Here is a 15,320-nt window from a genome sequence, read left to right as displayed (position 1 = left end):
ACAGAATGGCTGCACACCAACAAGGGCGAGGAGGACGGCTGCCAGCAGCGCCCCGCGGTGCCCTCGGCCAACTCCCTCCCCCCCTTGGGAACCACCCAGCAGGGAGGGGTGGCGACACGGGGCACCTCTAGGCCACTTAGAGCCTCTAAACAGATGCTATAGCTTCCTACCGTCCCACCAACCAACACGGTTGAAGCAAAAAGGGGCGATCACGTGGGGTATTTCTTATATAAAATGCCATATATCATGAACGCAACGTCCAATCAATGAATCAACCCATGCAATTCAATTGGATTCACATTGTTCAGGGGCCTCTACAGAGTGCACTGCCTAAAGCATGCACACGTATTGCCCATAGGGTGTGCCAGAAATGCAAAAAGTTGCACTGCAGTATGTCATAGAAATGCTATTTAGTGCCATTTCTCTGCAACCAACAACTTACACAGCCCTGGCTATAGGCAACCCATCCTGATAGAATGTGCTCTACAGAGTTTTATATAGTTAACTTCTGCTGTCTGTCTGTTTGTAGACAGACAGACAGACAGACAGACTATGCTGCTTCTGTTCACATAATTATGCATTAGAGCACTTCGTCAACTTGTTTTTTTTAAATGTGCTTCATAACTAAAATGTACTTGACGTGACTTGACTACCATTTACTATCTTGCTGAGGCAGTTCATTGTTGTATTTATTAAATGAAAGAGTTGATCAATTGCTTTTCGTTTGTCGTTGTGAATAAATAAAGCGTACGGTATGGTATATACACTGTAGACTAATTGCCAAGCGTTCGTTGTTGCCTCAGGTTAATCTAACTTGAAGGCCAGCCTATGCGTTCGAATAATGATGGTGATGAGTCAGTGTGCTTGTGTGTGACTGCACTGCTGGAGATTGGCTGCGTTTCAATTGGCTGTTAACGTTAAAAGTGGCTCATTCAAAATGCGATGAGAACAGACAATATGGGTTTTAGAACGAAAATGCAATGCATATGTCTCATTTTAAAGCAGAAGATGAAAGATTATATATATAAAAGGTCCTCATGGGTCCATATGGTCCATTCGTTTCAGATGCATCATCATCAAGACATGCACTGATCCGAGACCCGCAGCAAATAAAAATAGTTTCCAACCCGTAACCGTATTCATGAAGTTACGTTAGGATTTTGGAGCCGGCCTGGGTTTTCGGGACCCTGCAGCATGCTACTGTACTGCCAGTGTGCAATGCATGCGTGAGAGAATGGATAAAGTATACTTAAGTGCATGTTTCTTTATTTGTTATACATATTTATTTGCCTGTATGTGTTTTATGCACTCATGCATGCAGCACGGGGATGCATTCTGGCAGCATGTGTGCGCAGCGTGTCCATTTGTGCATTATCAGAACCGAGAGAGAGAGAGAGAGAGAGAGAGAGAGAGAGAGTGTACTGTATATGTATGGGGCTGGGGGAAAGCACTGCAGTGAATCATTCTGCTCCACTTGGTCTAAGAGTTGGAGCAAAGAAGAGAGAGACGAGAGGATGCCATGCATGCTCTCTGAAGATGTGACAATAGCGTGCGTGCTCTGCAGATGTGACAGTAGTGCTGCGCTGCTTCACTTCAGGTATTTCTTTAAGCTGCCACTGCAGCCAAACGTCATCTTCACCGGTGCAGTGTGTGTTCCATTTAAGCTCCCCTTGTACTTTTGTGAAACTTTTGATTCCCCCTCGGCTTTTTGATTAGCCATGTAATTTTCCTGTATTCCTTCATTGGAATTTAATTTGTCAGCAGTGAGATTACATCTCTGGAGGCCATAGATGGATAAGCAGAGAGAGTTGCTTCACGGCCCAGACATCTCCACATCTGAAAGTAACAGACAGTGAGTGTGTGTGCGCGCGTGTGTACGTGTGTGTGTGTGCGCGTGTGTGCGTGTGTGCGTACATGCGTGCACATTGCACATGCGTGCGTGAGCGTGTGCACGTGTGTGTGCGCGCGTGCGTGTGTGCGTCTAACCACTGGTGCTGCCGGTGACAATTCTATCAGCAAGTAGGGGACTTGAGTGCTAAAATGGAGACCATTTTTTTTAAAGGGTCTTCAAAGAGGGGAGAGACTCTGCTGCTATAGATAAGGGTGCATAAGTGAGTGCGTGCGTGCGTGCGTCCATACACACACCAGTAAATGGGGCAGAAGTGAAATGCTTTGAAGCGTTGGGGTAATCCAGCGTAAATAGTAGCGGTAGCGGTGGTCCACCAATCCTAGCTCAATCAGTGGAGTATGCATACTCACTCTCTCTTTATCACACACGCACCCGCACGCACTCACGCACACACGCACGCATGCACTTTGCAAAAGCTAACTTAGATGTTAGCACAAGTGGAGTGGGGAGGGGCAGCTAGAGAGAGTGGAATTCTTTGTTTGTTTTATGTGCTCGGGTAACCGCCGCATGAGAAGTGCGCATTTTGAAAATGTTTTCATCAGTCTGTCACATATTGTTGGGGTTCTTTTGCTTCTGCGACAAGAAGAGTGCCATGCTAATTTAGGCTTCAAATAGGCTCATATGCGCGACAGCCATATTGGAAGGAAATTGGGCCCCTTGCTTATTTCCTTCACAGGCCTTGCCAATTATACTAATTAAGGCTCTGTTCCATTTAGTTTAGCACAGTGTGTCTCAAACTTTTTAATTTCAAGGACGCGCATATAAGTCTGAGAGTGTACAAATTGAGGTGGGGAGGGGCAGAGATAGAGTTACCCACTTTTGGACCCCCCTCAATGAACCATGAGGGAATCTGGACCCGCGCTTTGAGACCCATTGGATCACTCACAAAATGCACAATATCAGCACCCTGACTTTTTGACCAGAGCTCTTGCAAAACTCTTGACAGCATAAACTGAAACCAAATGGACCCTTACGGGACAATTTGGTTTCATTTTACGCTCTCAAGAGTAAAATTATTGTTAAACATCTGCATTACTTAATTTAACAGAAGTCTATTCGATTACTTTAGAGATTCATAAAAATCCACCATAGGCATGTTATGAGCTACTTTCTGTCAAGACATTCCTTGCATTCCTTGCAGATTCTTTGTTGGAGTGTTGGAGTTTGTAAGCGCTCACTTTCAATAAAGCAACGTCCTGCTGCCTCCTGCATTATGTGCAAATACAAAACAGGTGGTACGCACTACGCAGTGCCGTTGCGGCTTTGAGTGATATCCAACGAGCACTTCCAAAATCCAACACTTAAAAAATTATCACCTGCAAGGATTTATTTTGACAGATATAGTAGTGAGTTGATTAGCGGTGATTTTGTGCACCTGCACTATGTCACCACTCCTTTAAAAGGAACCTACATTCAGTCACTCTCCACACTGATGAAGTCTGGATAGCCGAAACGTTTGTCCCCTGTTCAAAATGAAATACATTTGAACTGGAGTCCTGGTGTGTGTGACCCACTCCCGTTATTTATTTGATATGTTTTGAACGGGTAACGCACGTAAAGTCAGAGCGCGGTGGTCACATGAAGACAGATATAGTAGCTCATAACATGTCTACAGTGAATTTTTATGAAACAAACATTTTGCAGGTAGAAAGAGGATAATTCAAGCTTTTCGTACAGCTGCAATGTTGGTGTGTTTGACATAATTTAATACAATCAGATAGGACTTTTCTGTTTGGATGAATGGGCTGTCAATGGCAAATTGCGGCTAGTTTCCACCCTGCCATTAACTTAATGGCAACATGGCTGCAGTCTGCATAAGGTCTATGGTCTGCTGGCTAAACAGCAACTAGACAATGACAGAGCAATATCAGTCCAGGCATTAGGATGTATTGTGCTTGGCTGATATAGGATACAAATTGTATCCTATATCAGCCAAGCTTTTCTTATCATTTGCAGGTCTGCAGTGTGTGCATTAGCAGTAAAGATTACAACTTACTGTAATCTTTTCAATCCAAAGTAGAAGAGAATTTGTTCAAAGTCAGGATCAGAATCCCCCTTCTCCCCACAGTCCCATGTCTTTCATTACTTCTCATAGTCTCAAGCAGCAATCCCAAAACCATTATTGTCATCGAAATGGATAATTGTAATTGTGTATTGCCTTTGGACAGCACGCGCCCAAGAGCGAAAAAGATAAAGAGAAGCAGAAAGAGAGACAGGGAGACATAGATATGTGGAGAGAGAGAGAGATAGATAGATAGATAGATAGATAGATAGATAGATAGATAGATAGATAGATAGATAGATAGATAGATAGATAGATAGATAGATAGATAGATAGATAGAGAGAGAGAGAGAGAGAGAGAGAGAGAGAGAGAGAGAGAGAGAGAGATATGCAGGCACTTCACGAACACACTTAGGTTTTACAGTCTATGCTATGGAACGCACTCATTTCTGGAGAAAGAACGTCACCATTGGAAAGATGATAGATACCCTTCTATTCGTAATGGTGGATAATATATAGGCCTCCTGCAGAAGGCTTTGTGCACATATGATTTGATGAAGATGCAAGGCCTCTGTCTGCAGTTTCCACCTCTACTGCGACCAGCGGTCAGTCAAGCAGAGAGGAGACGCTTGCCTGGCATTAGTGCTACACTGTACTTGCACGGTCATGATCAATAGGTACACATCTCCAATCCTTGGTTTCTAGACCAGCGGGTTGCAGGGGGTCACCAGTTAAATTACAGTTATGAACCAAATGGACCCTTATGGGTCTGTAACTCAGAGAGTGTACAAATGGAAAATGGAGTTAAATTAACTTTTGATTTTACAATATAACTTGGGGTCCCAGAGGACGACTGCATAGCCTAATTCAGGTCAAACCGCAGGGCCCTTGAAATGAAAATGTTTGAGAATCACTGCTAGAGCCGTAAAAATCTTTTCTTATGGGGGTCCTTAGCAAATATTTTCTAATGGGTGTCCGCAGGCTAAGTGTTAATTTGAGCTCCTGTTCTAGACAGCCTAACTGGCATGACCACCTGAACATCACCGACTGATGAGGTTACACAACTGGTCGCCTCGTCAGAGTGTCGTCGCTTTCTGTATCCGTCGTTTCAAATTTAAAGACCATGGCTGGTCCAGCCACATACTAGCTTTTGACCTACTTTTTTTTCCTCTGACATTCCCTCTCTCTCTCTTCCTCGCTGTAACTTTTCCTACCTTAAAAACAATTCTGAAACATTTTCCTACAGCAGTGATTCTCACCTTTTCTCATTTCAAGGACCCCTAAGTTGATATCCCATGTGTATGTGTTTATTTTATCTCTGAGATAATTTCCATGGTTATACATCATTTGGTTCTGACTGACTGGAACCACGTTGAGAACCCCTGCCCTACAGTGTCCAAGCCTCTCCACGCTACCAAATGGATATTGAGTAAATTGCCAATTTAATAAACAGAAAACGTGTCCCCAGTTCCCCAAATGAAGTGAGAGAGGAGTGATCAAGCCAATAGAAAGGGAGAGAATTCAATTATTCTTTCTTTTTTTTCCTTTCTATCTATTAAGACCCCAAACCTCTTCTTACTTGGCAATTAGTGCGGCAAATAATTAACGAGGAGAGGGCAGCGTCACACCACATCCCTAATGACAGCCCTTCCTATCTAGCAGAGTTGGTTAGTGTTGATATCATTTGGCTTCCAAATTATTAAGACTAATTATCTAATTGATCGATGCCAGCCCCCAGTAATAACCAAGGTGTGCTTTTGCACAGCAGCCCGTAATGTACTGTATATGTCTTCCAAAACACAGCAGAACGAAAACAGCACCACACTTACTGGATTCTGGACGTGTAGCAAAATGGACCCCGATACGTGAATGTATAATATAAATATACAGTATATGCCTGCGCGTGCGTGCGTGCGCGTCAGCTTGCATATAGTCCTATAAGCCATGTTCTGTGATGTGACACTGCTGACTGTTGCTGACGGTAAGACTTTTCACGGGAGAGGAGAGGAAAAGCCTGCATCAGGAGAAAAAGAGCAAGCCCAACAGAGACAGAGAGAAGGAGGGGGTTAGAGAGAGAGAGAGAGAGAGAGAGAGAGAGAGAGAGAGACAGACAGACAGACATAGATGGAGAGAAAGAGAGAGAGAGAGAGAGAGAGAGAGAGAGAGTAATCTATTTACATGGACGAGAGCAGTGAGGCTTTTGATGTTCTTACATAGTGATTTTAGCTGACCACAAACATGCCTGATCGATCTCCTGAGGGATTTCGAGTTCATACTACGGGACAGTGTCAACATGAATCAAACATAAACATTAGCATGGTAAAAGTCACAGTGAGAAAACAAACAGCAGACGTGGGACACAAATATGAGCTAAGGTGTAAGCAAAGGGGCCCTGATCAAACAATGCACAGCGGGATCCATCACACTCCATTCCTGGCTGGATTTCTCTCTCCGAAACACCAGCCGTGTAACGACAGATATCAGTGAATGAAGACAGATACAGTAGCAACTCACTGGGTTTCAGGCAAGCCTGCTCAGAATCCTGCAGAGCATCACAAAATAGATGAGCTATTATTGATATTGATCATGGCCTCTTATCAGTAAGTGAACTGTAACCGAATGCAAGACAAACCGAACGGGAATATAAACAGACGTCAGCAAGCCATTTGAGGAGAGTGAAAAGTTCTGATCCTCTGTGAAATCCTGAGTGTTTAATAGATTACATAGTGCACCAGACAGACAGCAGTGATGTCATGGCATTGGCCTGTCTGTCCCACACACGTGACGGGGATCCAGAACAGAGCTGGCTTCACTCCTCAAAGGGTCGGTGTGTCTAGGGAGGCCTGGGCCAATATATAGACAAGATAATATATCCATGTCATGATGTGAGTCTCAATCGTCTGGTATGGCATAAGTGTTAGATTTTCTTGGGTTTAATTGTTTAAGTTAAGCCCAATTAGATATGATCCCTGGAGATGGCTGACTTGTATGTCGGAAAGCAGCTCTGTTCTCTGGTACTATCACTAAAATAAAATCAATCAATCAATCAATCAATCAACACATTCACATGTTATGTTCTCTATATTATGATCACAATATATTGAGGTATTTGGCCAAAACAATTGTGCTATTTGATCTTGTCTATTATCGCCCAGCCCTAGTCGGGGTGCAAAATCATAAAACAATGGCGGCAACCAAAGAACTGGAATTCAATGCAAAGCTCAGTAACATGAGCAGACACGCACACACACACACACACACACACACACACACACACACACACACACACACACACACACACACACACAAACGAACGAACAACAACAACACACGTGCTTGCAATTGGTTATAATGCATGCTGAGTTCTGAGACAGCTTAATTGGAGGTGGAAATACCTGTGTGAAAAACCTGCACGACCGTTCTCTCTTCTGCAGCTGGGAATCCAAAACATGCAGTCATTAGCATGAGACACAACTTAACTTCATTTGTTATAATATATACACAGTAGCCTATAAAACTAAAGTGAAAATAACACATGGCAACTCGTTGGGAGCATGTATTGTTTTCTGCTCTTTTCACTACTTTTGTGCAACACTCTTCAATGATGAAGCGGTAGTACTATAGTAGTACCATTATGGGCATCGGACCAGTGTTGATTGACAGCAAATTTAGATTTTAGTTTTAGTCATATAGTCTCTTGAGTAGTTTTCATTTAGATTTAGTCACATTTTAATCACCTGGAAGGATTTAGTGTGTTAGTCTAGTTTTAGTCGACTAAATCTACAGTTGGTTTATTTGACTAAAATGTATTTTGGCGGGCCTTGATGCCGTCGCAATGACTGATTTTACACTTGCTGAAAATAGACGATCTACAAGTGGTTTTCAACCAGTGGTCCGGGGACCACCAGGGATCCTTTGATCAAGTCCCAGGTGGTCCCCAGCTAAATGACGGAGAGTCGGTAACCAAATAGATCCTTATAGATCTTTAACTCTTAGTAGTTAAATTATTGTTAAACATCTGCATTGCTTAATTTACAAGTCGTCTAGACAATTAGAGAATGTAGAAGAATTGTTATTCTGATCAACGTTTGCCTGTTATCTCTCCTAATGGTACCACGTCAATAGAGCATGGACTTATCCAAAGATAACTATACAACTTTTGTGGTCTGAGAGGCTAAATGTCATCAAATGGTGGCCCGTGGCTCAAATGCAGAATAAAAAATGGGCCTTGATGAAAAAGGGTTGAAAACCACTGGCTTACGTTATACATGTAGGTCGGCTATGTTATAGTGCTCAAGTCAAGAGCTCAAGAAAATGCAGTTTTTTTGTTTAACAAATGGAACCCTGTACAGATTCACACATGGTAGAACGATATCCTTTCTTCCCTCCCCTCCATGTGTGTGTCCTTCCCTCCCTCATCATTGTCCTGTTGCTGCATGGCTTCCATGTGCCACGTTGTTCTTTTCCCCCCCGCCATCATTTCCTCCCATTCTCCATTGTGTTTTCTCCTCTGTTCCTCTCATCCTCTGCATCTAACGGCGAGTGAATTAATGCCATTAATTACTTTACCACTCGTGCGTAATTGGCCACATTCGATATCCTAATGAAAATTAGCATAATAACTAGGCATATTACTCAATTAGGCATTTATGATTGGGTCATTAATGAATAGCGGGAGGCACATTATTTTCTCTTTCATGGAGAATGCTTTAGGATGATGCAACCTTTGCGGGCATTTGGTCAACAACAAAAGGTAGTGTAATTGGTCCCACTTATAGTGTTTGTAGGCACTTCACAGGTTGTAACCGAGTACTTGTGGGAAGTAGAATGGACAGAGAGAGAGAGAGAGAGAGAGAGAGAGAGAGAGAGAGAGAAACAGACTTTCAGAATGTTTCATTTCCACATAGGACACACAATAAAAAGTGTTCATTTCACTTTCAGTGTGGACAAAATGGAAGCAAATAGAGCCGTGTGTGCGAGACAGTGCGTCGACTGGACTGGCCAGTTTCTGGCACAGAGAAAACGTATTCCCAAGTAGCGCTGACACCAGACGGATAATTGAGCCCCGATAATAACGTGCCACAAGGGGCAGCGTTTTCCACCTGGTCCTCTCCAGGCTGCTGCGTCGACCCCTTCCAAAGAACACAGCAGCATTCTTACACAGCCCAACACAGTGGTTTTCTTTCCTCCGTTCTTTTTTCTCTACGATACTGGTGATTAGAAGAACCACTCGGGCCTCTCAGTCCAGGGCAATTGTATCAACCTATACACTCATTGTATTCATTGTATCAACCTATACACTCATTGTATTCATTGTATCAACCTATAGACTCATTGTATCAACCTATAGACTCATTGTATCAACCTATAGACTCAGAGAACAGAGCTCAAGAATCCAGCGGTGGAAAAAGTACTCGCAATTTTTACTTAAGTAAAAGTATCAATACTGTACTGTAGAAATACTCTACTATACTGTAATAATCATAAGCGTAATAATAAAAAGAATAAGAATACAGTTTCACTGAGCATTATACCAGAGGCAGGGCAAGGAAAATGATACTTCTGGATAGGAAGTTTAAGAGGCGTTACTGTGGGACAAATGCTGTTGTTAATCATCCAAAATGTTCAGTGGCATTCTTTAAATAATGCAGGGCAGAGAAGACATGAATAAAAGCATCACTTTATCACCCAAAATCAACATAATGTATAGTGCATCTTCCCTTACTAAATCAATCCTGCACATCTCTCTCTCTCCGCCTGCAGAATAGTAGCAAACATTTTGCGAAGGAGGACAAATACTAATTTCCCCTTTGGCTTGTTCGCTTCCATTTCTCTCATCAATACTTTTGTACTTTTACTCAAGTAATTTAATACAGGACTTTTACTATATCTACATTATGGCATTGCTTCTTTAGCAGCCATACGAAGTACTTCGTCTTCGAAGTACATCTTCCACCACTGCTTATAACGAGGACCAGCTGAAAGAAATGAATACAGTGCACCCACCTCCCAGTCCCTCCCTACAATGACAAATACATCATCATCATCCATCACTTGCATCTACAGGACCCCCTCTTTCCATGTTGTTTTTGCCCATGGAGGGACCACCCCTGGTATGTCTATCCCTAACCTTAACCCTGACCTTGACCTGACCCAAAACTATGCATGACCACAACCTTAAAGGGCAGCTCTAGAAGCAGGGATTCTATTTGATGTGGAGAGTTTGTACACAAGCATTCCACATAGCCTTGAGGGCTATAGAATTCTTTCTCATTCACAGGACAGAGCATCCACCGAGCAGTGCGTGTTTGCAACACCTCAATGAATTGGTCCTCGCAAAACAAAACTATTTCCTTTCATTTGTTTTTATCTGCAGAAAAGTGGCACTGCCATGGTGAGTAAATGACCCACAATTATGCAAATCTGTATGTCGGCCTTTTGGAAAGAAACTGCATTCTCAATCCTGAATACAATCACTTTGTTTTGCTAAATGCCTAAATTGTTTTTACCACATTTCGCAATTATGGAAATGTTTGAAACAACATTGATGATGTATTTGTTATCCGGACTGGTTCAGTCACTGAATTGATTGCTTTTCAAACCTTTTTGAATAGTTGTTGTGAACATTTGAATTTCACCCTGACTTCTGACTCTCACCAAATAGAAGGGCTAAATAGAAAACCCACAGACTGCAATTTTCTCGACTTCATGCTGAGAGCTATCATCCTACTGCGCATCCCTCTTAAGAAAGGTTTACACATTGGTGTATCCAAACGTATACATGGAGTCTGTAGTGCAGATGAGTCTTTCAAAGTGCATTCAAAACAGATCCACAGATGATGGATACAGCCAGCGTTCGATGAGTTTCACAATAGCTCTCAGAATGATTGTCTATAGCTCCTATAGGCAGAAGAACACCATTGTAGGTGAACAACAGCACATAAACGGTTTGATCCAGTATTCTCCCCATGGAAGCCAGTTTGAAAAAGGTTATCACAAAACATTGGCACATTTTCAGCTCTGATCCTTCAATCTCTTGGTAATTGTTTTACTGTTGCCCCACGTATTGTCTGTCCACAGTAGACCCCTAACTTGAACAGAAATCTATACTGGTCAGATCACACCTGCAACAGCAAACCCCCTCACACTTTTTGACAAAAACCCCAGATGGTAACTACCGTATAGATCTGGGCAATGTGCACATCTTTTGATCACTCTGTTACTAGCAAACCTTTTAAAATCAAGGGTGTTTATGTCCTACGTCTCATTTGAAGAAGACCTTCGAAACGTTAATCTATAATTAAGCCTTGACTGGGAGCTTTTTGCTATAAATCGGTGTGCTGACTTCTAGACTTCTTCTCTATTTTTGATATAAATCTTAACGTTAACCTCGCAGAAATCTCTGAGGCAAAACACCCTGAAAAGAGTGAGAGTGCCTGTGTCCCCTCTCTGAAGTACCTTGGTGAGGCTGCGGGCTGCGCTGTCCTTGCCCCCGGGCGTAAGGTTCCTGAGCTGCACGTCCAGAAGTTCCACCAGCTGAGCCATGGCGCGCACCGTGGACGGAACGTCGCCCGGACGCAGCAGGCCCTTGGTCTGCTCCGCCAGCTCTCTGGCCACCATGGCGGCCGTCTCACCCGAACGGAGCTGGAGGTGGAGGAAGGGTGGAGAGACAGGAGAAAAGAGGCATAAAGAGAGAGAGAGAAGAGAATCAGAATGAGCTTTATTGCCACATCACAGTTTTTTTATGCATAGTTCCCATCGTGTCATTTTGTCCAAGAAAAACAAAGAAAGGGGAGAAGGGGGGGGGGTAAGGAGATCAAGGCAGGGAAATAAATAAAGTTTGAGCGCTTTTACCACAAAAAGTACAGGTAAAGGGTTTCCTTTTGTGTGGGTCTTACTGTAGATACTTTCTTTACAAGGTTTTGAATTGCTACAAACGGACGGTACAAGCAAAATGTCTCTTTACAAGCTTTGCTACAAGCTGTACAATCGAGAGAATAGCGAGAGAGGGAGACAGCGAGAAAGAGGGTGGGGGTAGTGAGAGAGAGAGAAAGATGTGTGGAAGGAAAGAGGACGAATGAGGAGAGGGAAGGCATGAGACAGGAAAACGGCAAATGGAACGAACGCAGGACAAAAGTATCTCCACAGGAGAGTGGTGGGGAAATAATGGACGGAGGAGGGGAGGTAACGAAGGATGAATGGAAAAGAGGGAAGAGATGGAGAAGAGAAAGAAAATGTAACCAATTTCACACCTGGTGTCCCTATTTTGGGTCATTATAGGTGATTTTGCTGTGAGAAAAAGGAATCGTAGATTGTTTCTTGCTGTTTGTTTTTTCTTTACCATTGTACCATTTTTCCATTGTGCGACAACATATCAAATAGGGCTTAAGTGGTGAGGGAAATAAATATTTGATGGTGCAGATGAGTAGTGGCTCGGTTGTAGTGCTCACAGCGGCTGAATGTGCTCCTTATGGCTCCAGCACCTCTTGTGCGTGTTATCGTAATGACTCTTAAACTGCTTCACGTCAACAAATCCTCCTCTCCCACCTCCGCAAAAACATCACTGATTTCACACAGACTGTAATATTTTGCCACATTTGGACTTTTAACGGAAAGGGCTGTAAAGCTTAATGTCTCATTCGAGAAAGCACCACTAAGATGTAATGGTAAAAAAAATCAATCAATCAAATACTCAAATTTATTGTAGTTTATTTATTTTATACAATTAGGAAGCTATATTTATTCTAATGATGGTCTTTTGCTTTTCTCATGCAAACACTGCATGCTGCTAGTATGCATATTAAGACCGCATTGCTAATTTCAATCTCCCCTGGCTGCTGCATATTACGATCTCTGAGATCATGCACACGAGACACACCGTTGACAAAGCGAGTTGGCTCGCTTGGCCTAAATCTCTCCCCGTGGTCAATGTGTGTTCATGCATGCCATAAGCGCCCCCAGGACCCTATCCATAATGGATGGCCTTACGCCGGACGAGGTTCGACGCGGGAGAGGCTGTGTGTGTGTGTGTGGCGGCGGCGGTGGCTGGCGGCAGCGTTCAGACTCACTTTCTGCATGATGTGGTTGACCCAGGGCGACGTGCAGTTGCTGAGGTCGGGGCCTTGGGGATCCCAGTAGCCCAACTGGGCCACGCACATATATGTAGCCACGCCTGCAAAGACAGACCAAAGTAAACACACGGAGACAGCGCTGACATTCACCGGGAGACATGGAGATCCTTAGACGTGCCCGGGGTTCACTGAGTAGTCGGGGGTGTGTGTGTGTGTGTGTGTGTGTGTGTGTGTGTGTGTGTGTGTGTGTGTGTGTGTGTGTGTGTGTGTGTGTGTGTGTGTGTGTGTGTGTGTGTGTGTGCGTGTGTGTGTGTGTGTGTGTGTGTGTGTGTGTGTGTTAGGGCTGCAACTAACGATTATTTTCCATTCATCTGCCGATTATTTAAACGATGAATCGATTCATCGGATTATGACTTATTTAGCTATCACCTTAAAAATATAGTTTAGGTTATTTTAGACATAAAATAAAATGTCATTTGATTAACTGCTGATATGCTGCTATTCAAAGAAAAGACAAACACATTTTTAATTAATTAAAGCAACTCATGGTGTCTTTAGGCTTATTCTGACTGCATACATTTGATTAAAGAATAGCTACACATGTGTCAGTCTAGAAGGAACAGTACTCTTCTGAACTCAAATAGGTCATTTAAAAATAAATATTCAAGCCATATGTTTTGTTCTTGATACTATAATCGTTATGTCATATTTTGCTTTACAGTCGCTACTGTGCAACTATCATTAGATTGTAAGGGAAGAGAGATGGCTCACTCCTCTTTAGTTTAGTTACACTTAACAAAAACATCTCTAGTGATTAGTTGCAGATTCGATTAATCGATTACTAAATTAGTTGACAACTAATTGAATAATCGATTTTATTACGATTAATCGATTAATCATTGCAGCCCTAGTGTCTGTGTGTGTGTGTGTGTGTGTGTGTGTGTGTGTGTGTGTGTGTGTGTGTGTGTGTGTGTGTGTGTGTGTGCGTGCGTGTGCGTGTGCACTTACTACTATTATTATACTCGAGGGCCAAATGTCCCCACAAGTATAATAGAATTTGAGAAATAAGACATGGTGAGGACCGTTTTCCTGGTAGGGTTGGAGTTAAGGTCCCGGCCTGCACACTGCTGCCTATAGGACTTACTGTATATACTGTACGCTTGATTTACTTTTACACCAAGAATAGGCGCTGCAACACGTGAGCTTGTACCGTAGATCTACGGCTATTCTGCCGTACAAAGAAGACAAAGTGCAGTAACCGTGGGGGAAGGAATTGGCTGATTTTAAAAGTGTTTCAACTGGTCAGCCAAATAAGATATCGGCAAATAAGTGATTGTAAATATGTTCTCGAGGTAACTGTTTATCCCCCAAAATCACGAAGGCTATTTGGGATAGACAAATAAGTCGGTTTGTCCAAAAACATAGTTACTGCTCTTTGTGTAGGGCAGAATGAAAGGCTTTACTGAAGGTAAAACATTTCCTCACATACTCACGGGTATAGTAATACTGTAATGGAGATTCTCCTATATTCGTAGGGAATCGTCAGTGAAGTCTATAAGGGCTCTATTTGGGGAAGCTTCATAGCTTAAGGTTCTGTATTTCTCTTTAGGAGCTGGGGAGAGAACGGAGCTACTTAGATATCTCCTTTCTCATACTTTTAATGATGTACTAATGCTAATCTCTTCTATTCTCTACACCTCATATGAAGGTGATGACGTCAAGCTGTCACGTCACGCTATCACCCGCTACCGTGCGTGCGTGAGTGCATGTCCATAAAATTGGTTAGTCCCGAGAGTCTGTGTTTGCGCATTCATTATGCCTGAGCCTGATACGAGGCGTGTGCACATTGTTGCGTACAGTATTTTGCAGTGTGTTTAGTCAGACAAAGGGCAGCGTTTCAACATGTCTGAGGATGAACAGTGAACTCACGCTCCACTTATTAAGGCCCAGGAGGCCGACAATACACACTCTAGGGGGCTGCAGCAAGGAAATGTACATTTCCATCAAGGCTCCCATTTGTGTGTGTGTGTGTGTGTGTGTGTGTGTGTGTGTGTGTGTGTGTGTGTGTGTGTGTGTGTGCATGCGTGCGTGCGTGTCCGTGTGCAGACAAGGCCATACATTGCGTGTTGCGTGTGGGTGGAGTATATATGCCTGCTTTTGTTATTCATTTAATGAGTTGCTCCGGAGGCCTACTGTTTGCCGCTGTGGGATGTCAGGCCAAATGAAATAACTGTCCTGGAGAATTGCCGCAGAAACAGTCTGCTCAGCACAATGGAATGGACATGGTTTGCGTTTCCAATAAGAGATAGACTTTTTGCACATACAAGACAACCACATA

At 43.1% G+C, this 15,320-nt stretch overlaps 1 protein-coding gene across 1 annotated transcript in view; it reads right to left on the bottom strand.

Annotated features, from left to right (window-relative positions):
• The window catches only part of LOC308312950 (adhesion G protein-coupled receptor L3-like), a 204,015-nt gene that overhangs the window by 58,516 nt on the left and 130,179 nt on the right, over positions 1-15,320 (bottom strand). The window contains 3 exon segments of the mRNA XM_080759759.1: positions 7,307-7,345; positions 11,370-11,555; positions 12,980-13,083. Of these exon segments, the coding sequence (XP_080615885.1) occupies positions 7,307-7,345; positions 11,370-11,555; positions 12,980-13,083 (329 nt within the window).

Source organism: Protomyctophum bolini (genome assembly GCF_963924005.1).
Source record: "Protomyctophum bolini genome assembly, chromosome: 3".
NCBI lineage: Eukaryota > Metazoa > Chordata > Actinopteri > Myctophiformes > Myctophidae > Protomyctophum > Protomyctophum bolini.
The sequence above is the reverse complement of the archived record's forward strand: the minus strand, read 5'-3'. Positions and strand labels throughout refer to the sequence as shown.